The sequence below is a fragment of the Hyaena hyaena genome, unplaced genomic scaffold (genome assembly GCF_003009895.1).
Source record: "Hyaena hyaena isolate Hyena2069 unplaced genomic scaffold, ASM300989v1 scaffold_2, whole genome shotgun sequence".
NCBI lineage: Eukaryota > Metazoa > Chordata > Mammalia > Carnivora > Hyaenidae > Hyaena > Hyaena hyaena.
The window spans coordinates 8,234,210-8,261,392 of NW_024080634.1; the positions used below are offsets into that span (position 1 = coordinate 8,234,210).

Below are 27,183 nucleotides of genomic sequence, written 5' to 3' on the forward strand. Positions count from 1 at the left end.
GATGACGGTGAGAGGAGCTGCAAGGGAAATTGGCTGCCCACCGCAGACCTTAGGGAATTCATCAGCCACAAGGCCTGAAGTAGTTTTAAATTGGAAAGAAAAAGCCTTTTGCTTGTCAGTAGAATAACATTAGATTTATTATACTTTTACTATTTTAGTAATTAACTAAAAAAATTAAACTGGTTCCTAGATACCAATGGAGAGTCAGATGTAGTCATGAGTGTATTTAGAAAGTTGGAAGTTTTGAGAGATCTTGTGTGGGAGTGAAAAATCTTATAAAGATCTGCCTTTCTGTCCGGCTCCAGTGACATGGTTAGAATTCCATAGGTGAACTGAATGTGTGCGTACGGTCCGAGGACTAGGAATCGATCGGCACCTAGAGCATTACCTTCAATATATTAAAAATGAAAGATCATTTTTGACATTTAACCACTGATCACAAAGGGTGATAACCTCTACCTGACATCCCTGCATACAGGCCAGCTGGCTGCTGCAGTCCCAGCCCGACAGACTCTAGCTGGCCACCTCGTTCCAGCTGGGGCCATCTTTAGGGGTCCAAATTCCCAACAGATGTTTTAACAAATGATAAAACTTACCTTCAGATTACCTTAAAAACTAAAGTATGACCAGAAAGTATGCTGAAACACTGACAGCTAAATTCGGGGAAGCTGTCAGTCTTGGCAAATAGTCTACAGTTACTTACGGGCTGCCAAAGACACAGAGCCTGCAGATCTGTGGGACCCGGATGCTGTTAACTGTCCCCATCCAACCTCCCTAATCAGATCCACATGAGCAATCCTAGAGGACACACCAAGTAAGGGTCTTCATATTCTTCTACCAAATTACCAACGTATTAGGAACCAGCTTGGCAGGTGAACAGGGACTGGTAAAAGCCTCTCAATTTTGAGAATTCCCACATACCCTTAGTCAACATCTATACTTTAATAGCTATAAAAAGCTTAAAACAGGAGAAAAGACCACACAGCCCTCACCATTACAGTCTTTACACTTTAATCCTTCTCCATTAATTCACAATTTTTGAGCTACCAAGTGGTATTAGCATTTGCTCACCTAGTTGGACTAGATTTTTCCACAATGTTCCACCTTCTCCCTGGCTTTGACAAATTATACTTGGTTTGGTCTTCGTTCCCAAATGCTAGAATCAGAGACAGTCTTAACAGTGAAGCTGCAAACTTCTTACGGTTTCTGCTTTCTTACTTGCTGTTGTCCACAGCCAGGAGTTGAGAGATCAACTCAGGTACCAGTGGAGAGTTCTTCTGCAGTGAAGGCGCTCTGGTACACGCCATCATACCAGGAAATAACTACGAGTTCCACACAGTGTAAGATGCTGAAGTGTTTGTGGACAACGACAAGGTGCGTGAGAAAGTAAATACGCTGACTTAATAGGGATAAAAAGGATGGAGCTGATGTTTCAGCTATAAAGGGCAACAAGGCAGACCAACCTGTTGTAGCCATTTAAAAGTTACTCAGAAAAATTAACACGATGGAGTAGGAAGGGAAACTAAAAATACAGTGAGCACCTTGAACAACACTCTTGCATTCTACGGACACACAAACCTCATTGTTTTCAGGCAGCACGACAAAGTCCAATGCGCACTGACAAGAGTTTAAGTCCTTTCAATTTGGTTTTTAAAACACTACATTTTAGCTAATACGTTCTGTGTTCTGCATATTCTAAAGACAGGCCAGGAGAGGGACAGGGAATGTAGCGGGAACCCTTCTAAGTAAGAACTCCTCTCAAGAATTTTTTACCTACGATGTCATTAACCAGTGAGTGCGGAAGACTTAGTGACAGGTCTTATTCTTATTTGGGGACAGGAATACTTTCAAGATGGCATTCTTATTGGCTTTAGATCTCCTTTTCCATTTGCAATTCTAGGTTCGGACATGCCTTTTCCCCGAACATAAGTTCTTTCTCCCCCATTTTCGAATTATAAAATTAATTTGTTCTTTTAGGTACAACTCTGTACCATTTAGAAGAAACTCTTGTGTTGTAACTTAGAAGCTGTTGAGTAAATGCTTTATCATTCCTTCCAAGCACTTCTAAGTTGAGAAAGGATTTAATCAGAGATTTTCCCCTAAAACAAAAAAGGGAGAATGACCACCCTAAGAAGTATCTGAAAATGGGATACACTTTCCCTTTTATTCAGAAGTTACTACACATTGTCAGCATACCCTTGTAAAATAAGTATGATATGAAAAAAAATGCTTTTTAAACCTCAGCTATTTTTTAAATGCTTGACATCTTTGTTTTTCTTAATACTTTCAAAGGAATCAAAAATCAAATCTAAATACCGCAGACCTTTTTCCAACCAGAAAGGAATAAAATCATAGGGCTTTGGACATACACCACAGTAGTTTCGCTCTGGTTTGTGTTCATACACGCCATCAAGTTACTTCAAGTGCAATGGAAAGCTAAATAGCACTTACTTCCGGATCAGTTCACATTCAATTTGTAACCTTTTGTCTTTTTTCACAAGAAAATACAACTGATCCCAAACACATTAAAGTACATCCGTGCATTAAATCCCTGCGCAATTCGCATAAAGTAGAAAAAAAGTCAAACATGTTCTAGTGCTCAATGTAAACATTTTGAACTATTAATTATTTATTAATTTTCCTTAAAGTACTTAGGAGTGTGTGTCACATATTCAAAGTTAACCTTAGGAATAGCACCATGACCAAAAAAACCCATAAAAATGATTCTCACTAGAATCCCTTGTTTTTACTTCAGAACAGGAGAAGCCACCATTGTCAACCATGCCTTCAAAGTCACCAGGCCAAATTCTGGTGTCCAGATGAAACCAAATACTGCTTTCTATACACAAAGGTCTAACCATTTGGGACAGAAGGAAAAATTAAGTCATTGGTTGACCGGCCAATCTATGACCAGTTAATTCAGTCCAAAAGACAAGAATAGTTCTACTGATGAAGCCTAAATGATCAAAGTATCATTTTACCAAAAGAATTTATATATTTAGAATGTATTCTACATTTTTATTTATGGATTTTTTTGGTACCTTTTTGCAGATGATGGTAAACATGGAGTTATAACCCTGAGAATAGATATAAAACAGAGAGGCTTAAGAAGAGTTTAAATAAATTAATGGATATGACATCTATCACCATTTCTTAAAACTAGGGAAGTAAAGAACATTCCATTAATTTCTTCAGGTCAATAGTCAAGGACAATTCTCCTGAATCACTCTCTCTACTGTACACTTAACACTAGCTTTAGAAGAGCATCACAGTTGTGAAGCAGTGAGAGCTCTCTAATCTACCGAAGGAGAGGTGGTACCCCACCTGTCCCGGTCAGTAATGTCCAAAAGCATCCTTCCCCTTACATCAGAATGGAAAGTACCTTCTACCGTGTCAAACAGAATAGGCAACTAAAAAGTAACAACACTTAGGAACATTCTCGAACATTGATACCAGAGTCTGATGCTTTTCCTTATCTGCCACCTCAAGCATACACAAGAGAAGGGGGTTAATTTTGTCTGACACCAAACACAGGGCCAATAAATAACAGAGGTGGGAGTACTGCCCCATACTCCTCAGCTACGAATATGTAAACCATTGGAGTCAAGTCCACCTTCAGGCACAAACAAGTTAGGAATGGCCACCTACACTCTATGGAGTAGCACAACCTATCAAGCAAAAATATTTGGCTCGAAAATAAGTGTACTATGGTATTTGATGATGTGATAGAAGCTTCACTTTGAATGGATTCCAAAATTCTTTTCCCACAACACAAGACAAATTTCTTAGATTTTAACTAGAGGTCACTAACAAAGATACACTGAGTTGCCCCCGCAAAGAATGCTTGGGATTGCACATGGCAGCAGTAAGCTAAAACAGAGGTGGAGAATGACACTGAACTATTTTCCTATATAGATGAGATCTGCGATTGCACTCGTAACAAAACTCAACTCTACAATCTCAATGGAAGTTGGGGGGGGGGGGGGATCTACGGATAATTTAAATACTCTCTTGGCCCTGTACACTCTATTAAAGAACACACTTTCCCTAAATCTAAGGCACACAAACTCCTCTATCTCACAGAGTAAGACTATGGAAGACCAAGATTTTGGTTAAATCCCTTACATAGAAACCAGGAGATCTTGGAAAGACAAATTATATAGCATTCTGTTAGTGCACAAATTAAAAGAAAATGCTAGGGCTATGCTCGGGGCCTTCGAGGTTTAAAATATACAATTCAAACATTTTAAAAAATAATTTACCAGCACTTTATAAATTCAAGTTTATAAAATAAAAGTGATATTTTCCTTAAAAATAAAGAAAAACAGAAAAAGACCCAATGGCATTTGGAAACAAACCATTCCAATGAAAATGACCAAATATGGTATAACGCATCCTGCTCAAGTAGCCAGGGGGGGAAAAGGAGGAAGAAAAAAAGGGGGGGGGAGGGCGGTAGGTACCTCGCCTACTAATCATGGTTACACCTCCCATGATCGCTCCGTCAGTATGCACATAATATTTATGAAGAATCTGTAAACATAGGCCACGGGTGAAATTGTTCTACGACAACAGAACAGGGGTTAGAAACTACCAGCTCTGGACGCACTCAGCAAATGACTGCAAGACACTTGCCACCGTGAAAGTAATGCTTATTGGTTTTGACAACCAGGATGTCTAGTGTTGAACACATTTCAAATCCTTGCTCTCTGTAGTTCAATACTGTCAAAAGTAGATCTGCCCCCAAAATGAAGCATATTTTGGCACCTGTGCTGAACGCTGCTACAAAGGCAAGCAAGTGCAAATAAAAATAACAGTCATGATTTAGTCACATTCATAACTTTTCATAGAAAAATATAAATATATTCCCTGAATTGTAGGACAAAAAATAATTTCAACAGCCAGCTTTCACCATAAATTCCAGTCCATTTCCTCTCTGAATGAACTGGTTTTCTCTCAAGGTCATAAGGTGCAATCATCAAAATCTATCCCGTTTTCTAAGCTTCTGTCGTCATCCCCATCGTGGTATCTCACGGTCCTCCTGCCCTGATTCCTCGTTTTTATTTTGGAGCGCCGGAGCCCTCTTTTCGACTTCGCATAGTCCAGATCCTCCCAGTCGTTGTCGTCCACACTCAGCCGGGGCCGCTTGCTCTGTCTCTGCCGCCGCGCGCTTCGGGCCGCGGCGGCCGCGCAGGCTTTACCTTTCCCGGCGGCTCTCGCTTTCCCCTTCGCTTTCCTCTTTCTGGCGCCGGCGTCGTCGCCGTCGGACTCGGTGGCGGACGCCGGCTCGGACGCGGACCCCGGGCTGGGGGCGCGCGCGCCCCGGGCCGCCCCCCGCGCCGCGGCCCCCGCCTCGTTGCGCGGCCTCTTCCGCGCGGCCTCGGGCCCCGCCGCGCCCGCCTTCCGCGGCGGCGCCTTCCCGTAGGTCCGCAGCCGCCGGCCGTTCCACCTGCGCAGCCCGTAGCTCAGCTCCTCCTCGAAGCTGTTCTCCGCGGCCGCCTTCCGCTCCGCAGCGGCCTCCGCGGCCGCCCTGCGGCCCCTCTCGCCCCCCGGAATATGGCTTTGCGACTCTTCCCCTGCAGACCCGCCGGAGGAATTCCGGGCTTTGGAGGGCGCCCCGTCCGCCCCGGGGCCCCGGGCGCGCCCGCTCCCGCGCTCGGAACCGCGCGCACCTTCCGAGTCGGAGCTGCCCGCCGCCGGGCCCCCCGGGCCGGCCCCCGGCCCCCCTCCGCAAGCACACGGCTCGTCCGGCGCCTCGCTGCCTGCGGCCCCCTCCGAATCACTCCGCACCTTCGGGGACGCCGAGGCACAGGCGGCTGCGGGCGGCTTCTTCCTCCCGGGTCGGCTTCTCGTGCGCACGCTGCCCGAACTGCCTGCGTCTTCCGCGTCGCTCATGAGCTTGATCTTACTGGCGGCGGTGCTGGCACTTCTTCGAGGAGTCCTGTGCGGTCCCGTTTTGGCTGTTGAGGACTTCTTAGTCACCTTTGAATTGCTGTCGGAGTCACTGGAGCAGACCCTTTTCCTGGAACCTTTTCTGCCTTGTCCATGGTCTTGTAACCCAGAATCTAAAAATTAAAAACGAGAAGGAGTCCTTTAATCTCTCAGAACATGTGTAAAGGACTCAGATGCTCAACGTTTTAAACAAGAGAAGTCCAGGACGCCTACTAACTCGGAAGGAGGTCGGCAGTGAAGGTGCTGGGCTGTCACGTTAGAGCAGTGACCTCGGTCCAGCCCCAGCACTGGCAGGAGCAGACCCCATTCCCAGCTGCAACCCCCCATGGCCACACACACAGCAGACACTGAAATAGTTTTTTTCCGGGAGCGCAGCCTGAACTCCCTTTCTCTCGGCTCTAAGCTCCACAAGCTCATCACCTCCTCTCCGCCTCCCTGAAACGTTTTTTCACTTCACAAGTTGCAGCCACACCAAATACCTTCCATCTAGCTTAGTTTCGACTGCCTCCTGCTCAAGGCTTCACCGGTCCCCACTTACTCAGAGCAAGATTTCACATGGGCGAGGGGCTGTCACCTCTCCATGCCGGAGGGTGGCTGGGAATACAAGGGGCAGCGGCAGTACTACGCAGCCCACGAACGCTACGGGGACTGACCGGGTCCTTAAGCAGACAGCATGGAGGACAAGCCCCTGGTGCGCAGACGCTAGCTGCCGCTGCCAGTCTTACTGCCACATCCCTCCCAGTGAACCAGTCCTGCCCTCCCGTCTCTTTTTTTTTTTTAATGTTTTATTTATTTCTAGGAGAGAGAGAGAGAGACAGCGTGAGCAGGAGAGGGTCAGAGAGAGAGGGAGTGACAGACTCTGAAACAGGCTCCAGGCTCTGAGCTGGCAGTCAGCACAGAGCCCGACGCGGGGCTCGAACCCACGAACCGCGAGATCATGACCTAAGCGAAAGTCCGACGCTTAACCAACTGAGCCACCCAGGCGCCCCTTGTCTCATCTTCTTAACAGGTAAGGCCACAGCCTGTAAACATGCCTGCCTCTGCTTTTTCGAAGCCCACAGCCTGCACAAGTGGAATCTTCATTAGAAATGGCTGTGACGGCCACAGCTGCCTGCCACGTCAACAAAGATAAATGTACTGGACAACCAGTTACACACGCACACAGGCCATAAGGGGTGCTGGAGAATGCCCGGGGCAGACACAAAACAACCGGCAAGAGGAGTTTCATGGAAACACAAACACCATGTGCTGTAGGCGAGGACGGCGCTGAGGGTATACCGAGAAGCCAAGGCTGCAGGCTTTGAATTACCTCTCACAAAACTGTTGAGTTTTTCTTTTGTTTTGTCATCATCTGAATCCAAATCAGTCTCAGATACATGATCTGAGAAACACTGGGGCCCAGCAATCGGTTCACACTTCAAACCCCCTCTGATCGGATTCGTATCCACTTCGTGACATCGGCCATCTTCTCCATCTTGCTCTTCGGATTCGGAGTCCTCAGAATCACTGAAGATCTTCGCTTTTTTAAGGAAAGTAAGACTCTTGCGTCCTGTGTTGTACTTCCTACCAGCATACTTTCTTGGTTCAGAATCTGCTTCCTCTTCTTCCTCGGAGATGCTTTTTGCCTTAAGTTTCTGCCCAGAGGTTGACGGACCAGCAGTCCTGTTCTGTACATTATCTGAATCGTGACTTTTAGAGTCTTCCTCAGAAGATTCTATCTTGAGAAATTTTGTTTTAGAAGTTGCTGGAGTATGCGACTTATAACCATTGGCCTGCCAGTTTTTTCGGGCCACTCGTAGGTCACTTTCTGACTCTGAATCCCCGTTTTCAGAGTCATTCACAGCATTCTGGGCAGCGTGAGAACTGGACGATGGTGACGGTCGACTGCGATCTTTTAGATCCTCTTCTTCAATTTCTGATTTTAAGCTCTGATCATCTTCAGAATTGTGTAATAACTTTTTTCTGGCCACAGCAGAAGCATTACGGTGAGGCAGCTTCCGGCCAGAACAGATGCTTTCAGAGCTGGAGTTCTCCTCCACATCGCTCATCAGTTTTATCTTATTGGCAGCCACAGCAGCACACTTCCGTAGCACTTTCCGGGTATTTCCAGCCCTGGCTTTTAGACTCTCACCAGCCTCCAATGAATTATTATCCGAGTCACTTAAATAGACTCTCTTGCGAGTGGCTTTTCTGCCACATCCATTTTCTAAGGAAACTGGACCTAGAAATAAAGTAGCAATAAGATTAGGAAGGTGTTCCTTATTTCAACATTTTGTAATGAAGTTACTATTTCAGAACTGGTATTCTCTATTTCTTAACCCCAAAATGGATTTCCTTTCTAAATCCAAAAAAGTCCTAAATCTGGAACAGAGAGCCCAGAAATAAACCCATGCACATATGATCAATTAATTCACAACAAAAGAGGCAAGACTATACAATAGGGGAAAGCACATTTTCTTCAACAGTTTTGGGAAAACAGGATGGCCACATGTGAAAGAATAATGCGAGATTACGATCTTACACCATACACACAAAAATTAACACAAAATAGATAAAGACCTGAACATAAGACCTGAAACCACAAACCTCCTACAAGAAAATACAGGCTTGGTAAATAAGCTCTTTGACATTGATCTTGCCAAAGATTTTTTTGGATCTAACACGAAAATTAAAGACAACAAAACCAAAAATAAACAAGTGCGACTACCTCAAACTAAAAGCTTCTGCAAGGCAAAAGAAATCATCAACATGATAAAAAGGCAACTTATTGATAATGTGCAAACCATACATATAATTACCCAAAATATTTTTTTAAGATTTATGTATATATGTGTAATATTTTTTTAAATGTTTAGTTTTGAGAGAGAGAGAGAGAGAGAGAGAGAGCATGAGCAGGGGAGCGGCAGAGAGAGAGGGAGACACAGAATCCTACGCAGGCTCCAGGCTCCAAGCTGTGAGCACACAGCCCAACATACGACTCGAACTCCATGGACCACGAGATCATGACCTGAGCCAAAGTCGGACACTTAACCAACTGAGCCATCCGGGTGCCCGTTTATTTATTCTTGAGAGAAAGAGCACACGTGCTCACAAGCGGAAGAGAGGCAGAGTGAGAAAAAGGGAGACACAGGATCTGAGGCAGGCTCCAGGTTCTGAGTATGGAACCCAACGTGGGACCCAAAGCCAGGGCATGACCAGAGCCGAAGTCGAGAGTCGGATGCTTAACCGACTGAGCCACCCAAGCACCCCACTAAGGCACTAATTTAAAGCGATATATGGACCCCAATTTTACTGCAGCATTATTTACAAAAGTCAAGATACAGAAACGACCTAAGCACCCATTAATGGATGAACAGAAAACAAGATGTGGTGTATATCTATACAATGGAACATTATTCAGTCATAAAAAGGAATGGCATCTTGCCATCTGTGACAACATACATGGACCCTGACGGTGTTGACGCTAAGCAAACTAAGTCAACAGAGAAAGACAGAATACTGTATAATTTTACTTCTCTGTGGAATCTACCAAACAAAACAACTGAAACAAACCAAAAAAACCAAGCTCCCCAATACAGAGAACAGATTGGTGGGGGGAGGGGAGGTCAAAAGGTACAAACCTCCAGCTAGAAGTCATAGGGATGTAATGTACAACATGACGACCGCAGTTAATAATACTCTGTTCCATATTTGAAAGTTGCTAAGAATAAGTCTTAAAGGTCTTCATCACAAGAAATAAAGAAAAATTTTTATAACTATGTATAGTGACTGACGGTAATTATACTTATCGTGATTATTTTGTAATGTAAACAAATATTGAATTATGTTCTACACCTAAAATATGTTATATGTCAATTATATCTCAATTTTCAAAAAACCTAAAGACATTTAATCACATGTAGATGCATTAAAAACAGTGAATCACACCATGCTTAGCTTATGGATTCTCTTGATACATATTCCTCCAAAGTCCCAACCACTGAGTCTCTTACCAGTTCTTCTTTGAGCAGCTCTGGTTCTGGTCACCCTGAGATTACTGCTTCTGGCCAGCCCACTACGTAAGGAAGATTCACGAGGTCTTGAACTCTCTTTGCTTTCCTCTGAACTATTCGAAGCTGAAGATGAAGAGCTACCTAAGGAATCTTCCATTTCACTTTCTAAGAAAAATAAAGCATCAACAGTTCATCACGTACATTCTCATCTTCACACACAAGCAGTTCTATTTCATAACAACAGACTAAAAGCAGATTCTCAAGATATTCAAAAGAGATTATATTTGTAAAAACTGTTTCAAAGAACAGCTCATAGGGACGCCCGGCTCAGTCGGTTAAGGTCCGACTCTTGATCTCGGCTCAGGTCATGATCTCACAGTTCAGGATTTCAAGCCGTCCGTCAGGCTGTGGGCTGATAGCATGGAGCCTGCTTTGGATTCTGTCCCTCCCTCTCTCTGCCCCTTCCCCACAGTCTCTCATCTCAGTCTCACAAAAATAAATAAAAAAAAAAAAACAGCTCATAAAAACTTGGTATTAAAAGCCACATCAACAGCATTCCAAATCAAGTTCGTTCTCTTTATTTCTGAAAGTAACACATTAATCCTGGGTTGGATTCAGAAAATACAGTTTGCATATTTGATAAACAAAGTCGCATCTAAGAGTGTCATCAGCTCCCCCTCCACTTCCTGCTGTCCTATGGGACAAGTGATTCCTGTAGCTCCTGTAGGCAGGACGACCACTTTAAGTCCCACATGTCAGTGGACAGACTTTGAGCCTTTCGCTGGTAAGCCCTGTCACCGCACAGCAGCACCACATGCTTTCAGCTCAAGAAGGGTCATTTTTAAATGCCCAGCAAAGCGGGAGGGGGGAGATGGACACAACAAGGTAAACAATGTCAACAGTCAGTACAGCTCACTCCTTCCTACTACTCGTACCCTGCATGAGCACATGCTCCCGTGTGAGGCACTGCACACGACACCAAGCGTCCCGTTCCTCTGTCCCCTCTATTCTTACACACACGTCTGGAAGGAAAGCTTCATGAAAAGGAGTGGGAGAGGCTGCCAAAAGACACAATTTTGCTGCACAATACAACCCAACTCCGCGTTCAAGAAGGTGGCTGCAACAGAAGGGTGCCCGTCCCTGGGCAGTGTCACTTCCTGTGAAACTACTCTGCTGTGTGCCACTGACTACAGTCCTATCCCACTCCCCTCCCAGCACACTGGCTCCATTTCCAGACTCTTCCCCTTGCCTGCTTCCTACTGCCAAACTGACTGATCTTCCTGAAACAGTTCATCATGTGATTTCCTTACTCATCAAGAGACCCAAATAGGTTATCCAAACCCTTCTGCCAGGCTTGCCGGTCTGTGTGATGTGTGGCTGCCTTCTACCCCTGTGAGCCCATACTGCCATCGGAAGCTGCCACGCCCCTCAGGGCAACGGGAGGACTCACATTGCACAGCCTCATGCCCACAACACCGACGAAGGGTCAGGACTGTGGCAGTCCTACTACCAAATAGCAAGAACGTAAACAGTAGAGAAGTTACTAGGCCTTCCAGTTTCTTTTTTTTTTTTTTTTTTTTAAATGTTTTTATTTATTTCTAGGAGAGAGAGAGAGACAGCATGAGCAGGGGAGGGTCAGAGAGAGAGGGAGTCACAGACTGAAAAAGGCTCCAGGCTCTGAGCAGGCAGTCAGCACAGAGCCCGACGCGGGGCCCGAACCCACGAACCGCGAGATCATGACCTAAGCGAAAGTCGGACGCCTAACCGACTAAGCCACCCAGGCGCCGTTAGGCCTTCCAGTTTCATAATCACATGATTACCATGCCTTTCTTTTTTAATTTAAAGAAAAACCACCAAAAGCATATTTTGCATACAAAGTATGATACTTGTATCTCATTTTTTAAAATTTTTAAGATTCAAATTTGCACAGAACGTGGCTGCACCATTTGCAAAGAACAGCACTTATCAAACATATTTTAACTGCTCCATATTTGCTACTTTTGACTCTTCCATTGAATTGTAGGTTCCTTAAACCTCAAAGCCAGTCTTCTTCGTTTCCTCCTCTGAACCCAGAGTAACAGCAGTGCTACACGCTCAAGGGCTAGACAGTTAGAGAACTATGTTCCCGTCTCACCAGATAACGTTGAGCCATTTTTCAGAGTGACAGGCCGAAGTCTTCTCATTCTTCCTGACGATCCTGCCGACTCTGAGGAGTCCTCAGAAGTCATGCCCGAGGAGACACTAGCGCTGGTCTTGTGGCCCGCAGCACAGGCAGCCCTCCCGGAGGGAGACTGGGCAGGAGCGCCCACCAGTTCAGCAGTCACTTTTGTCTGAGATTTTAACCGCTTCTGTTTGAGATTTCTGGTCAAAGACATGAACAAAGGAAAGAAAACTTGATTAAACAGAGAATGCCTGAATAGAAGTGTATTACTCCATAACCGAAGAAAAATTTTATGATCGAAACATTAAAATATTCTCTGTTAACATCTTATTCTGATATGGGTCACTACAGATATTCTTACTCTAAATTTGACATCATTTTGTTCCAAACTGGAGTAATGAACAAATGACCCAAGTTACAGAAAATCAGAGTTGGCTAAGAGGAGCCAACATCTGTGTAATACAGGCATTCGCTCATATTACAAATCTGAGTCTCAATAAGAAACAACTTTCTGGTCTATTTACATGTATAGACATATACGTACAAGAGTATATAAGAGGAGAAATCAACAAAACCTAACCAGAAAGAACAAAGGCAAAAAAAAAAAAAAAATTCAGAACAAGCTAGTTTTTTCTAAGACCAATCTTTTTACTTCTAAGTACCAGTTCCCTGTGTTTGACCCCTGAGCCGTGGATTATCAAGAAAAAGGGTGGAAGTTTAGGACAAGACAGCCTTTTGTTTTAAATTACAGATCTGGGTAATATTCATGTTGAGGAACCCTATTTTCCTTTAAAACAAAGAGATAAAAGAGCTTTGTATCTAAGGCATCTGAGCTTAAAGACAACCACAAGGTTCTTTAAGCAGTAACTGTTTATCATAATCAAAAAATTTCAAGTGTTTTATGTCAAAATATTAACTTCTAGAAATAAGTCAGTCAGAAAAAGGTATCATGTTTTCACTCATATGTAGACTCATATGAGAAACTTAACAGAAGACCATAGGGGATGGGAAGGAAATAGAAGTTACAAAGAGAGGGAGGGAAACCATAAGAGACTCTTAAATACAGGGAACAAAGTGAGGGTTGATGGGGGAGGGAGTTGGGGGGAGACAGGGAAAATGGGTGAAGGGCACTGAGGAGGGTACTTGTTGGGATGAGCACTGGGTGTTTTAAGTGATGAATCATGGGAATTTACTCCTGAAGCAAAGACTACACTGTATACAATGTAAGGTAGCCAACTCGACAATAAATTATTAAAAAATAAGACAATTAAAAAAACCCAAAATATTAACTTCTATTACTATCAACTGAAGGGCAGACCAATAAATGAAAAAGGAAACAATTACATGCTTATACTCATCATAAACTTCCTTTTAAACAGAAGACAAAGGGATATCTGAGGAGTAAAATTATTCCATTTTTCATCCTGTGTCCTTCTTAACTGCTAAGACTCTCTATTTTCAAAGCAAGAGAGTTTTTTTAATTAAACAAAAAAGTTAAAAACTCCTACAGTAAAAGAAAAACCCAAACTGGGGGACCTTTTATAAAATTAATGACCCATACTCTCCAAATTAATTAAGAAGACAAAGGTAGAAAACAAAATTCCTGACTAACTCTAAAGAGGGGTGCTTGGATGGCTCAATGAAGTGACCGACTCTTTATTTCAGCTCAGGTCACAAACCCACGATTTGTGAGTTCAAGCCCCACTGTCGGGCTCTAGGCTCACAGCACAGAGCCTACTTGGGTTCTCTCCACCTCTCCTCCACCCCCGGCCCCTCTCCTGCTCATGCTCTAAACAAACAAACAAATAAACAAACCTTAAGAAATAAAATAGGAATGTCTGGGTGGCTCACCCAGTTAAGGGCCAAACTCTGGATTTCCACTCACGTCATGATCTTGCAGTTCATGAGTTTGCGCACAGAGTCTGCTTGGGATTCTCTTTCTCCCTTTCTCTCTGTCCCTCCCTTGCTTGTGCACATGCAAGCACTCTCTCAAAATAAATAATAGTAACATAAAACAAACTAAAAAGGAGTGCCTGGCTGGCTCAGTCAGTAGAGCATGGGACTTGATTTCAGGGTCATGAGTTCAAGCCCTATGCTGGGCACAGAAATTACTTAAAAAAAATAAAAATAAAAAATAAGATTGGATGATGATTAAATGAGTTAATATTAACAAAACAAAACAAAACAGACCAAAGAGACTGCAAACTGTATGCAACACAAGATCCTTACTTGGGTCTAGATTAGAAAAAACATCTGCCCTAAGGACATTATTGGGTCAACTGTAGAAATACAGTAAGATGTGACTAGAACTTTATTTTTAACAAACCCACATCAAATACTTAGGATTAAAGGAGCAAGGTGTCAGATATATTCTTCTGAATGATTCAGAAGAAAAACACAACAAAACGATAAAACAACAGTAAAGCAAATGCGGCCTACTATGAAAAACTGCTGAATCCAGGTAAAAAGTATAAAGGAGTTCTTTGCATTATTCGTCAAGGTCTCTGTATTTCTGAAATTATTTCAAAATTCTAAGTTGATAAAAAGGGGAGGGACCCACATAGTACCTTGTAATGCACGTCCCCCAGTTACGGGCTGCAAAGCGGCTGAATGGGCCCAACTCATTTACCTGCAGCTAAGGAGCACACCTGAGCAGGTCAGTGTGGCTCTGCCGTCCTGAGCACAGGGGCAGGGATGCTCGAGGAGCACTTTGGCAAATCCTCTCACCCAAAAAGCAAAGATAAAAACTGCCAAAATCATCCAAAACAATTTCTCAACTCTGAAAAGCAATCAAAGGCACTAATGAATGAAAGCCTATTCTAAAAAACTTTCTGAATCTAAGAAAAAACCTTTACTGGAGTTTTGGCATTTTACCGTGCGGCTCCTCCCAGGTACACAAACACCCCAGTTCTGTGTCACGGCTTTCAGGACCAGGATGAGGAGGCAGAGGGCGCTGGCCTGACTCGGGAGCTTCACCAAACAGCACCAAACTCACCGGCGGCAATCCAGCCAGGCCAACTGCAAAGGAGCCCGAGCCTGTGCAACTGGTCAGAGCAACAGAGTTCAGCCACAAAAACAGAAGAGCTACAGAATGAGACAGTCACAGGAGTCTGAAAAGCTCCAAAATCTTCCTGGGGATGTGAAAGTCCCACAAACACTCAAGAAAGGGTGGGGAGAACCCTGTTATCTTAGTCGTCCCTGGCTGACCTTGAGAGTCCCTCGCTGGCCTTGAGACTCTCATGCCTGAAAAATGTAAGCAGAAAGTGAAGTCTGCCTCATTTCACACAAAGGCCTCCTTCAGAAAAGAGTGGAGGGCTTACCTGAAGTGTGTAAGCACATACCCTGACCACTGAGCTCTGCTAAGTCAGGGAAGGCACCCAGGAAAATAGGCCCCCCCAATTTTTCTTTCTCTTTCTTTCTTTCTTTTTAATTTTTAAGGGGCACCTGAGTGGCTCAGTTGGTTGAGCATCCGGCAACTGATTTCAGTTCAGGTCACGATCCCAGGGTCTTAGGATGGAGCACTGTGTCGGGCTCCACAATGAGTGTGGAACCTGCTTAAGATTTTCTGTCTCTCAAATAAAAAAGTTTTTAAAAAGTTTAAAAATAAAAAAATTCCAGTGGCTTAACACTGCAAGGAAGACAGACTACAGAGCTGGTTTAAGGAAACTTAAACAAAACCAGCAACAAGCGCCATCACAGAGGGAGGGGAGAGTCAGTCCAGTGTTTCTACAACATGCTAACAAACAGCAACAAGAAAACCCTATTATTAAGTATGCCCCGTTTCCAACAGAACAGTACAAGGAAGCCTGCCCATTACACAGGCAGACATGCAGTCAACAGAAACTGTCCCTGAAAGGACCCAGAGACTGAGCTAAAGATATTTAAGTCAACTACTATCAACACATTTGAAGAACCAAATAAAATCATGTTTATGGAATTAAAGGGAAGCATGATGACAGAAAATATCAATAAAGATATAGAAATTACAAAACCCAAACCAGCGATCTGGAGTTGGAAAGCACAGTAACTGACATAAACATTCACAAGATGGGCCCAACAGCAGATGTGAGCTGGTATAAGAATCAGTGAACTTGGTAGGTCAGTAAGTATTATCCCATCTGAAGAAAAAAAAGAGAAGGGGAAGAAATGAGGAGAGCCTCGGAGGCCTGTGGGAGACCATCCATCACACCTACATATGTATAATGGCAGCCCAGAGATGAGAGGAAAGGAGCAGAAAAAAATGGAGTAATGGCTGGAAACCACACAGATTTGATGAACAACAGTCCTCTACAAAGCTGGGAAAATCCCTCCACACATCAAAGTCAGCTGCAAAATGCAGACAGAGCTGCGGGAGCAGCAAGAGAAAAGCCATTCCAGGTGGACGAGGGAGGGAACCTCCAGCACTGAGCGCGGACTTCTTGTCGGGAATGATGGAGGCCAGCAGGCAGTGGGAGAGGTGCTGGGAGGAAAAACGACAACACTGTCAACTAAGAATTCTATGTCCAGCACGATTAGTCCGAAGAAAAATGGTCAGAATTAACGGCTAGCACATCTGCCTTACAAGGAACACGAAAGGACCTCCGGCTGAAATAACTCAAACCCACACAAAGAAATCAGACCCACTGGGAAAGGGAATTTACGTGGGCAATTATGAATAACAATGTCAGTGATGTTTTTATTCTTTCCTTAACCAATCTGAAAAAAAACTAGATAAAACATACACAGATACAATCTGACAACAAGAGTACAAAAAGGAAGGAACTAAAGGAGAACTTAGGAGATTTAAATGGTATTGATCTGAAGGAGATGGCTCTGAACGGAGATGCAGAGCGTGATCCCCACAACACGCATGAAGACACCCATCACGGGTGCGGCACACGTTCAAGGCCAGCCTGGACGCCGACGTCACAGGACCAGCTCTGCTTTCACACTGCAACCTCGGAGAGACCTGGAAACCAGACAGTAACACAGCCTACACAGAGATGACAGAATATAAACTAGTATTAAATTCCTGCCGAGAAAAAGCCCTGCATTATTTATGTCTTCTTTATAACTAACCCTCAGAAACAATAGGGTACACCACATCTAATCGCTATTTCTCTTACACAATCAAATGCTCAACACCCAAAGTAATCACCTTACTCTCTGTATTATAAAAAGGAGATCTTACGTAAAACATAAATGATACTTTATTTTTTTTTTTTTAATTTTTTAAATGTTTTTTATGTATTTCTAGGAGAGAGAGAGAGAGAGAAAGAGACAGCGTGAGCAGGGGAGGGTCAGAGAGAGAGGGAGTCACAGACTGAAACAGGCTCCAGGCTCTGAGCTGNCAAAGATTACTTAGACTTCCATGACAGCAATGTCCATGTATGAAGTGCTTTACTGAATTTGCACCTTTAAACTGGCCCACTTTATAGGTCTTTATAAATTAGTGAGATGTTTTTTTAATAAAACTTTTTATTTTTTTATTTATTTTTTTTAATGTTTTATTTATTTCTAGGAGAGAGAGAGACAGCATGAGCAGGGGAGGGTCAGAGAGAGAGGGAGTCACAGACTGAAACAGGCTCCAGGCTCTGAGCTGGCAGTCAGCACAGAGCCCGACGCGGGGCTCGAACCCACGAACCGCGAGATCATGACCTAAGCGAAAGTCGGACACTTAACCGACTAAGCCACCCAGGCGTCCCATAAATGATACTTTAATCCTTAGTAAAATCTATAGTTTTCCTTAAATGCCTAAAAAAATTTACATAATTACAAATTATACAATAGCTCTATATGTACACAGTGCTTTCAAGCCATAAAAAAAAAAAAATACACTTTTGGAATATACTGTACTCCTAATCATTGTAGAATAATAAAATTAAAGAAATACCACAACCTCAAGTTTTTATAATTGCATACAAGCCTGAAATAAACAATTCACCTGCTATTTTTGTTAGCCTGACTGACACGGTTACAATTTTGCCGTCGCTTGAACCTCTGGCTTCTTCGAAGTTTTTCATTGAATTTTTGACCAATTTTAAAATCAGAGGAGATTTTCTTCATTTTTTCTTCAAATAAGGCAGACAATCTCAAGGTCATACTGTAAATCTGCAAGGATATGAAAGTAAAACTAGAACCACAAAATATCTTGTAAAATGCTTTCACAAAAAAGATTATAATTGCAAACTATTATATCACTGTTATAGACATTAGTTGTTACTTATTTCATCCCTCCCGCCCTTCCTCCAATGACATCTGTAAGAAACGGGCAGTACCAAACACATACCACTCAGATGGAAAGTATTAAAAATCAATCATCTAGAATCCAGGACTTAGTATAGTCTATAGGTCAATGGTTGTCAACTGGCTGCTCCCATTTTCACATTTACATATACAAATCCAAAAGCTATCCCCTTCTCCTAAAGTTAGATGTGAAGTTGGCTACTTTTAGGGTTGCTACTTAGGCAGCAAGAGAGCAGTGTGTCCTTGGGGCAAGTGGACAAAGGCACCTTCACCCCAGTTTCCAACTTGCAATCTGACTGCCTGTAAGGCCACGTAGATCCAAGCATGGATTACAGGCCAAAGCCTATCTTGCCACAGAAGAAAACAGGTCCTAGAATTGTAATAGATATGAGACGGTGTTTTAACAGTTTTGATAATAATATCAAAGAATAGCAACATGCTATTCAGTCCTCTGATAAATACCTTTGGCACAGCTATGTATTTACAGGAAGTAGTTTTTAATCATTCACAATCATTCCTAAAAAGAAGTATCAAAGTCTAATGTTCAATCACTCCGGCGCACCAGGCAGGGGGTGGAGAGACTCTAACACTAGAGAAGCTTTAGAACAAAGTGTGTGGGGGACGCCTGGGGGTGGGGGGGCTCAGTCGGTTAAGCATCTGACTCCTGGTTTCAGCTCAGGTCGGGATCTCCCATTCGTGAACTTGAGCCCCACATCCAGCTCTGCATGGACAGTGAGGGGCCTGCTTGGGATTCTCTCTCTCAAACTAAACATTTAAAAAACATATTTTTTTGTGTGTGAGATACAGCAATTTCTTATATACTCTATAAATATATATACACACACATATATGTATTGCATATACATGTGAAATTCAAACAAAACCCCACTTCATCTGAAACGATCTTTGGTAACTATTTGCAGTATTTTGTGTATACCTTACTCCTGTCCTTCGAATCTGAATTCTAACGTAAGTCACCAGTTTTAACAAGTGATTTTCTTAATCACATTAAGTCTGAAGTCTGATTCGCTTAAGAATCACTTTCATATTATCTGTCTTCTCATTAGGTTTTATATAAAATTCAGTAATACACTTGAGTTGAACAACATGTAACAAAAATGGGCACTAAAGTTATTGGCTACTCAAAAGGAAAACAAAGCATGTATGAAAAAACCCCACAGTTAACATCATACACAATGGTGAAATACTGAAAATCTTTCTCCTTGCGATCAGGAATGAGACAAGGTTGTCTGCTTTCACCACTGCTATTCAATACTGTACTTTAAATTCTAGTCAGAACAATTAGACAAAAAGAAAAAAGAAAGATCACTCAGATTATTAAGCTAGAAGTGAAACTATTGTTGTTTGCAGATGGTACAGGCCCTGTTCATGGCACCATTACTCCTAACAGCTAAAGAATAGAAACAATTCACCTGTCCATCAAGAAGTGAACGGATAAATAAAATGACATATGCATGCAATGGAATATTATTCAGGCATAAAAAGGAATAAAGTTCTCATGCATGCTACAACATGGACGAATGTTTCCTTTTTTTTTTTCTAATGTTTTATTTATTTCTGACAGAGAGTGTGTGAGCAAGGGAGGGTCAGAGAGAGAGGGAGTCACAGACTCTGAAGCAGGCTCCAGGCTCTGAGCTGTCAGCACAGAGCCCAACGCGGGGCTTGAACCCACGAACCGTGAGAACATGACCTGAGCCGCAGTGGGACGCTTAACCGACTGAGCCACCCAGGCGCCCCACAGACGAACATTTCAAACATTCTGCTAAGTGACTGGAGCCAGACATGAAAGAAGCCAGACAAAAAATGGCAAATGCTATATGATTTGATTTATATAAAATATCTAGAATAGGCAAGTGCATCCAGACAAAATAGATGAGACATTTACCAAGGAGTAAGGGGGGAGTGAATGTAGAGTTACTCCTTCATGGTTGGGGTGATGAAAGAGTTTTAGAAAAAGCAGTGATCATTGAATACTGTGAATATAATTAATGCTAATGAATCATACTCTTAAAAATGGTTAAAATAATAAAGCCTTATGTTACATATATTTAACCACAATTTTGCATTTCTGATAATATAGAAAAATCCAATAAATTATTCAATTTATGGTGTATCCTCAATTAATATTTTAAATAAAGGAGAGGAAGGCATGAATGAAATTTACTTGGTCTCTGGAAAGAAAGTCTCAATAAAAGTGAATACTGACAACAGAACCAACTTGGAAAAACGTTGGACTTGATGCTAAACTGATTTAAGATGATGTGAAATCTGCACACTGAATCCAAGGAAAGAGTTCTCAGATTGAGAAATAATACCACAGAGGAGTCTGGCGATGAATAATATAGAAAGTGAAATCAGGGAAAAATGGTTACTTATTAGCAGTGATAGTTGCTGATCAGAGACAAAGTGCTATAATATTAAGCAAGTACTTTACTTTTTTAAAGTCTTCTCAAATCACTGCTATTTGTTAAACTACCAGCATACTGGCTACAAGTTTGTGAGATTTGTGAGAATTCACTGAGAAACTATGTACACTTTTTGTCTATTCATTGTGCTTCGACAAGTTGTGAAGTTATCCAACATTTAACACTCTAACATCACTTGAGGGGTGTACTCACTACCCGTGTTCTCCAATAATCAGAAGGCTCAGGTGTCTTTGGGTTGGAAATATTACTGTGCCCTTAGGAGTCCTACTCCCACTTCAGATCTTCCTTTCCTTACTTTTAATCACCTTCCAGACTCTATCAGTAAACTTCTGATCTGCTCTTCAAGATTCCTACGTGCATAGAAACTGACTTTTCCCATCCTATGTATCAAGTTCAAATTTGTTCATTTCTCACTGGCGGCCTCACGGCCTCCGATTCCCACTTGTTTCCAGGATGTGAGGAGAGGCGGGCACAAACTGTGCTGAGCGCACAGCGGCAGGGCTCTGGCCGGGCCAGTGTTGTCGCCCTCCTCACTCACCCTTAATCTCCCAACACCTACCAACAAGTGGAAGATGACCATCAACACAGACCACGCACTCTTTTCTTGAGAACCACTTTTAAAATTACCTTTGATCTTTTGTTTGGTGTATATGCTTTTGCATTGCTAAATATCAACCGGATATCTTTGCAAAATTCCAAAGGGCTGTCATAATTTCCTGCTTCTAAAGTCTCCCTTACTGTTCCAAAATCCATCGGAGTATCTATAATATCTCGGTAGTCCTAGGGTTTAAAAACAATTAATTAGTTCAAAGATTCAGTTCCTACTTTTAGAAGTGTTAAGTGCATCAGATCTCTAAAATATTTCAAAATTAGAGAAGAGAAAAAGGTTGGAAGGACCTTAAGAATCATAATTTTTTTTAAAAAAAGAGACATAGAGACAAGAAATATACCAAAATGACAGATCTGGTAGGATATGAAATGGTTTTCATTTCCTTCTTTAGACTCTCAAGTAATTCCCAGGCTTTTACAGTAAATTTGTGCTTTGTAATCTTTTTTTTTTTTAAAGGTCATTCCATTCTCATATTTGGAGGAATGAATACAGATGCTTTTATCCAATTTACAGTTTTCCTGGGGCTGAGCCTACTAAGGGAATAAACAAACAGGTAGGATCCTCCCAATGAGAGGTAGCAGTGACTACATCTTAGCCCAAGTTACAAGGATGTCTCTAAACATTCAAAAACAACTGTGTGATACAACTCTTCCGCAGCTGACTTAGTGGTGAGAGACCAAGTTAACATGCACCTAAGACATCTGACTTGTTAAAGTTTAATTTAAATACCTCCACCCCAATCCATACAAAACAAGAAGGCCCAAACATTCAAACAATGGCAACTTACTGGATATTCAACCAAATCAACAGGTTGTCTAAATGGTTCAGAATCTTCACACTGAAAAATTAAGTTCACTAGTTCCTTACACTGTTTCTTCCAGTTATTTTCAACATAGCTTGTCGCTTTGATGCTCGTTTTTCTCCAATCACAGACCTAAAAATACATTCACAGTATTATTGTAAGTGTTTTCCGTCTTGGACACACCACACTATGGTATGGTATAGTACGGTGGTAAAAACGCACGTGAGCTGTGGCCGTAAGTACTATAACAATGTGGCTAGTTTCATTTTCTATCTACTTTGAAGAGATCTACTTTGATGTAAAACCCCGTAATGTCACATTCGGTTTTCATTCTTCCACTTTTTTTTTCATTCTACCATTTATCTCCCAAGTTTAGAAAATGTTTTCACAGAATGTGAAGGATCACACTGGATAATGTGGTAAGCTCAAGAATGGCCCCAAAGATATCTGCATCCTAATTCAAGAACTTATGACCTACACTGTACATGTTAGATCTGATCACCAGTATGGATCCTGAGATGGGAACACTGTCCTGGACCACGAGGATGGGCCCAATGTAATCACAAAGGTGATTTCTTTCTTAAAAAAAATTTTTTTTAAGTTTATTTATTTTGAGAGACAGGGACAGCACAAGCGGGGTAGGGGAGGGGCAGACAGGGGGAGACAGAGAGAAAGAGAGAGAGAGGGAGGGTGGGAGGATCCCAAGCAGGCTCCACACTGTCAGCGCAGAGCCTGAGGCAGGGCTCGAACCCACAAAGCCAGGAGATCACAACCCAAGCCAAAACCAAGAGTCAGATGCTTAACTGACTGAACACCCAGGTGCCCACAAAAGTCCTTTTAAGAGTGAGGCAGAGGGGTCAGAGCCAGAGACTTTGAGATTTCAAGATGCTGGCTTGAAGATAAAGGATGAGAAGACAAGAGCCTCTAGAAGCTAAAAGATACAAGGAAAGGAGTTCTACCCTAGAGCTTCCAGAAATGAACACAGCCATGCCACCACCCTGATTTTAGCTCAGTGAGACCCGTGTCCAACTTCTAATCTGCAGCCCTAGAAGACCATGTCTTTTTTTCTATTGTTTAAGTCCCTGGGTTTGTAATTTGCTATGGCGGCCACAGCAAACAAATACTATACAGATATTAAACACCTGGGATTCTGTTTAGAAATGAAATTACATGGACAAAAAATGAAATTATATGAAAATGACAATCAGATGACAATACCTCAAGTTAAACTTCTCAAGGTTATTTGGGGGCAAACATATTAGGAAAAGGAGTATGAAAAAGAGCTTACATTTAAACAGCATTTAGACAAAATTTTAAATGTTAAGCATTTTTAGGGGCCCCTGGATGGCTGTCAGTTGACAGTGTAACTTTGGCTCAGGTCGTGATCTCATGGTTCATGAGTTTGAACCCCACATCGGCTCTCTGCTGTCAGCACAGAGCCCACTTCAGCTCCTCTGTCTCCCTTTCTCTCTGCCCCTCCCCTGCTCATGTTCTCTCTCAAAACTAAACGTTAAAAAAAATAAAATAAAAATTAAATGTGAAGCATTTTTAAGTGAATAACCTTTCCTTTAGGGGTGCCTTGGTGGCTCAGTCTGGTTAAGTGTACAATTCTTGACTTTGGCTCAGGTCATGATTCATGGTTTGTGAGACTGAGCCCCATGTTGTGCTCCACACTGATAGTGGGGAGCCTGCTTGGGATTCTCGCTCTCTCTGCCCCTCCCCCACTAGCACGGTGTATCTCTCGAAATAAACATTTTAAAAAATTTAATTACCTTTCCTTTAATTAACGTGTTACAGAACCGTCAGAGCTGCTAGTGACACCACAATTCAAACTAAGTATCTAAAATTTATAACTAAACCCAGTGTCGGAAACTTGTTACATCCATATATCACTCTCTTGAACCCCTTCCACCCAACAACTGTCATTTTAAAAAAAGGTTTATTCACCAAATCCTAGTGAACATTCCCCTACAAGGGCTGCCCCCTCCCCACTTCCCCACTGCACACAAGGCTCCCACCTTGCACTCTCTAGTTCCTGCAAGACTCCTCACTTCCTTTAGTCCCCTTCCTGTTATCCTTCAAAATCTATTCATCTATTATGGTTGTGAAATTGAGTCTCTCCCTTAAATTTAAATGAAATCCTTGATTTTCAAGATCACATCCACTCCCAACATAACAGCCAGACACAGCTGCCCTGCTCACTGCAACGCTCAGTCCCTACACCAGTGGGCCCAGTGCTCTGTCACCAGCCTGTCGACATGCCACACACATGCCTACTTTCTGACACAGGTCCTAACAGCTCCTTACTTTCTGCGTGACCTCCTCCCACTCCAGCTCACTCTGAGAACGAGGTTCAAGTCCCAACTCTTCCACCAAACCTTCCCTAACTATGCACCTTTAAGTGATTTCCCATTTCTGTTAATACTCAATACCCAGATCAATGCAACTTTTCAGAGTTAACACCTGAATTCTTAGGCTGCTTTCAAAACACAGAATAAGTAAACATCAAAGGTCAGGCGGATTGACTTACTCTCCTTCTTCCAGATGATGTTTTAGGAAGATCACTATCGTCCTAGGAATAAAAATCAGAGCACCTTAAGTGTTAACATTCTCATTTGAAATATAATAATCTAAAAGCATATCAAAGACATTAGGTCTTACAAGGGATTTAACTTGTTTACAAAAATCTCAAAAGGCAGACCCAATCAGACCTTTCTGGCTCCCAGACACCCATGAACCAACCATTCTTAATAACCCTGTACACTCCCTAGGAACGTACATCAATTGGAATTTTGCATCAATTCCAAAAGAGAGCTATAAAAAGTTGCTTTGTGCAGGACCTAAGTAGGATATGCATAAGCAACTTCAATTTGTGTTTTCTCTCTATCCATAAAACCCCCAGAAACCATCTCCTACAGTTTCTGAATTTCATACTCTACACATTTTCTTATTCCCTATATGAAATATTCACATTTTTATTCCAATAGAAATTAGCCTGTGTAGAAATTGACACTATACAGTTTTTAAAGAATATCCTTCCTGCAACTCCTGCAACTTCCTGCTCGATTCTGTATGAAGTGAAATTACCCAACACTACTGATATGTGCCTTGAACTTTGATACCACTTTAAGTGAGGAACTTGTGAGTACTGTGAGCACAGTCAATTTCATTTACTTGTACTTACAATTAAATCCAACTCTCGGATATTGCAAAAGTAGAGGACATATTCCTCAACTACGTTATTGATTTAGACATATGTTATTTATTTGGTATCAATCACTGGTTAAAACAAATTACTTCACTAAACATGAAGGCAATTAAAAAATATATTTTTATCAAAAATAGTTTCATTAGTTCCTTGGAATATAGCAAGAATTGTTATCTGTCTACTTCACTCAATATTTTTAAGTTACCATTTGAAATGAACAGAAATCATTATAAAATTGACAAACATCAGTCATACCAAATCCTCGGCATTTTGCTCATCATTTTCAGAAGTGTTAGAAAGTTCTGAGATATTTGTACAGTCTTGATTCCTAAAAAGCAATTTGTCACAGGTTTAAGAGTATGCAGATGTCATTGCTGGTGTCAAAGACTCAAACAACTGGTTAAGATATAAACAGCTCCCTAGGTGTGCACACCTAATTTCAAGCAGAGGAATGTCAGCCTTTTAATCTACCCTCTGTGGAAACAACTGACCATCTGAGAATACTGATATAAGTTTTTGGTCCCCCAGCTAAGTATGTATAAAAATTAAGCTGGTAATCCAGAAATAATCTATGTATAGCCTCAACTGGATGAATGTGAAGACGAGTTTTCCTACACATCACCAGGAATAGTCATATAGTGAGTACCAGGAACACAGATTGCAGATAAAATAGAGGAGACACAAAAATTAAAGCAAATTAGATCTTAACTTCCCTGTACACACAGAACAAAGAATGCTGAAGTAGGAATATCTAGGCATGAAGAAGATGAAAATGGGCATGTGAGTTTCCAGAAGTAGAAAAAAATCAAAGCTCTGGGAAGAAGAAATAAATCCAGGTCACCCAGGAAAGAGGTGGATTCAACCCAGCAAAGCAAGAGAGACTGGAACCAGTTACTTCCCAGTTTGTAGCCACATAGCAAAAATGATGGCACAGTTTATAAATTATCTTCTCTAACACAGAATTCTTCCACACAATTTTTATGGCTATGGTAAAAAGGCATGAAGATCACACAGAAAATTCATTAATTTTAAAGGAAACAGGCTGGGCAACTTGTCCAAAGTGAGAGAGGATGTTCATTAGAACAGATGAGGTCAAAACTCAGATCCCCCTTTTCCATCCTCTTCCCAACTGATCTCCCAGTGCAAGCAAGCATGTGCAGCCATTAGTATTACACCAAGGACAATGTCTTCGTGGGTCAAAAGGACACCACGGTCATGAAAAATGTTAACCTAAGGGGAAACCAGGTGAAGGGCATATAGAGGGCAACTCTTAGTATAAAATTATTTCCTGTTTTAGAAAGCAGAAAAAATTGGATTCTTTTTTCATGCCCTTACTGAACGTATAATTCCAATAAATACGCACAGTAATTTAATATAGCATATTAAAAGGGTATAATTCAGGGAACAAAACTTAAGAACTGGATGGCTGCAAGAGGTATAAGTATGCAAAGTCACTTTCCACATCTATAATAGGAGGTAACTTACTTGATAAATTTTAAAAGTTGGTCAGTTATCTTCTTAGCTGATCTTGCAATTACACTCTGAGGCTCATTAAATGTCCTGGCATTATGTTCTATGTATCTGACTTCCCAAACTAACGCAGATAGCCTCCTTCAAAATAAAAAGTAGGCAATTTAGGAGTCAGAAAACGAAAACAATGAAACCAGGTTAAAAAAAAAAATCTCAGGGGCGCCTGGGTGGCTTAGTCGGTTAAGCGTCCGACTTTCGCTTAGGTCATGATCTCGCGGTTCGTGGGTTCGGGCCCCGCGTCGGGCTCTGTGCTGACTGC

The 27,183-nt window shown here is 42.0% G+C and overlaps 1 protein-coding gene across 2 annotated transcripts in view; it reads right to left on the reverse strand.

Moving 5' to 3' along the window:
- Positions 1–1,228: 1,228 nt before the first annotated feature.
- The window catches only part of BRWD1 (bromodomain and WD repeat domain containing 1), a 120,915-nt gene continuing 94,960 nt past the window's right edge, over positions 1,229–27,183 (reverse strand). For both annotated transcript variants that reach the window (XM_039228920.1, XM_039228911.1), the window contains exons 32-41: positions 26,880–27,005; positions 25,650–25,722; positions 24,717–24,758; positions 22,172–22,318; positions 21,402–21,554; positions 18,026–18,192; positions 12,076–12,302; positions 9,942–10,106; positions 7,259–8,170; positions 1,229–6,062 (exon numbers count right to left, since the gene is read on the reverse strand). In XM_039228920.1, coding sequence (XP_039084851.1) covers positions 4,960–6,062; positions 7,259–8,170; positions 9,942–10,106; positions 12,076–12,302; positions 18,026–18,192; positions 21,402–21,554; positions 22,172–22,318; positions 24,717–24,758; positions 25,650–25,722; positions 26,880–27,005 — 3,115 coding nt within the window. In that variant the 3' untranslated portion in view covers positions 1,229–4,959. The remainder of the gene's footprint in view (positions 6,063–7,258; positions 8,171–9,941; positions 10,107–12,075; positions 12,303–18,025; positions 18,193–21,401; positions 21,555–22,171; positions 22,319–24,716; positions 24,759–25,649; positions 25,723–26,879; positions 27,006–27,183) is intronic.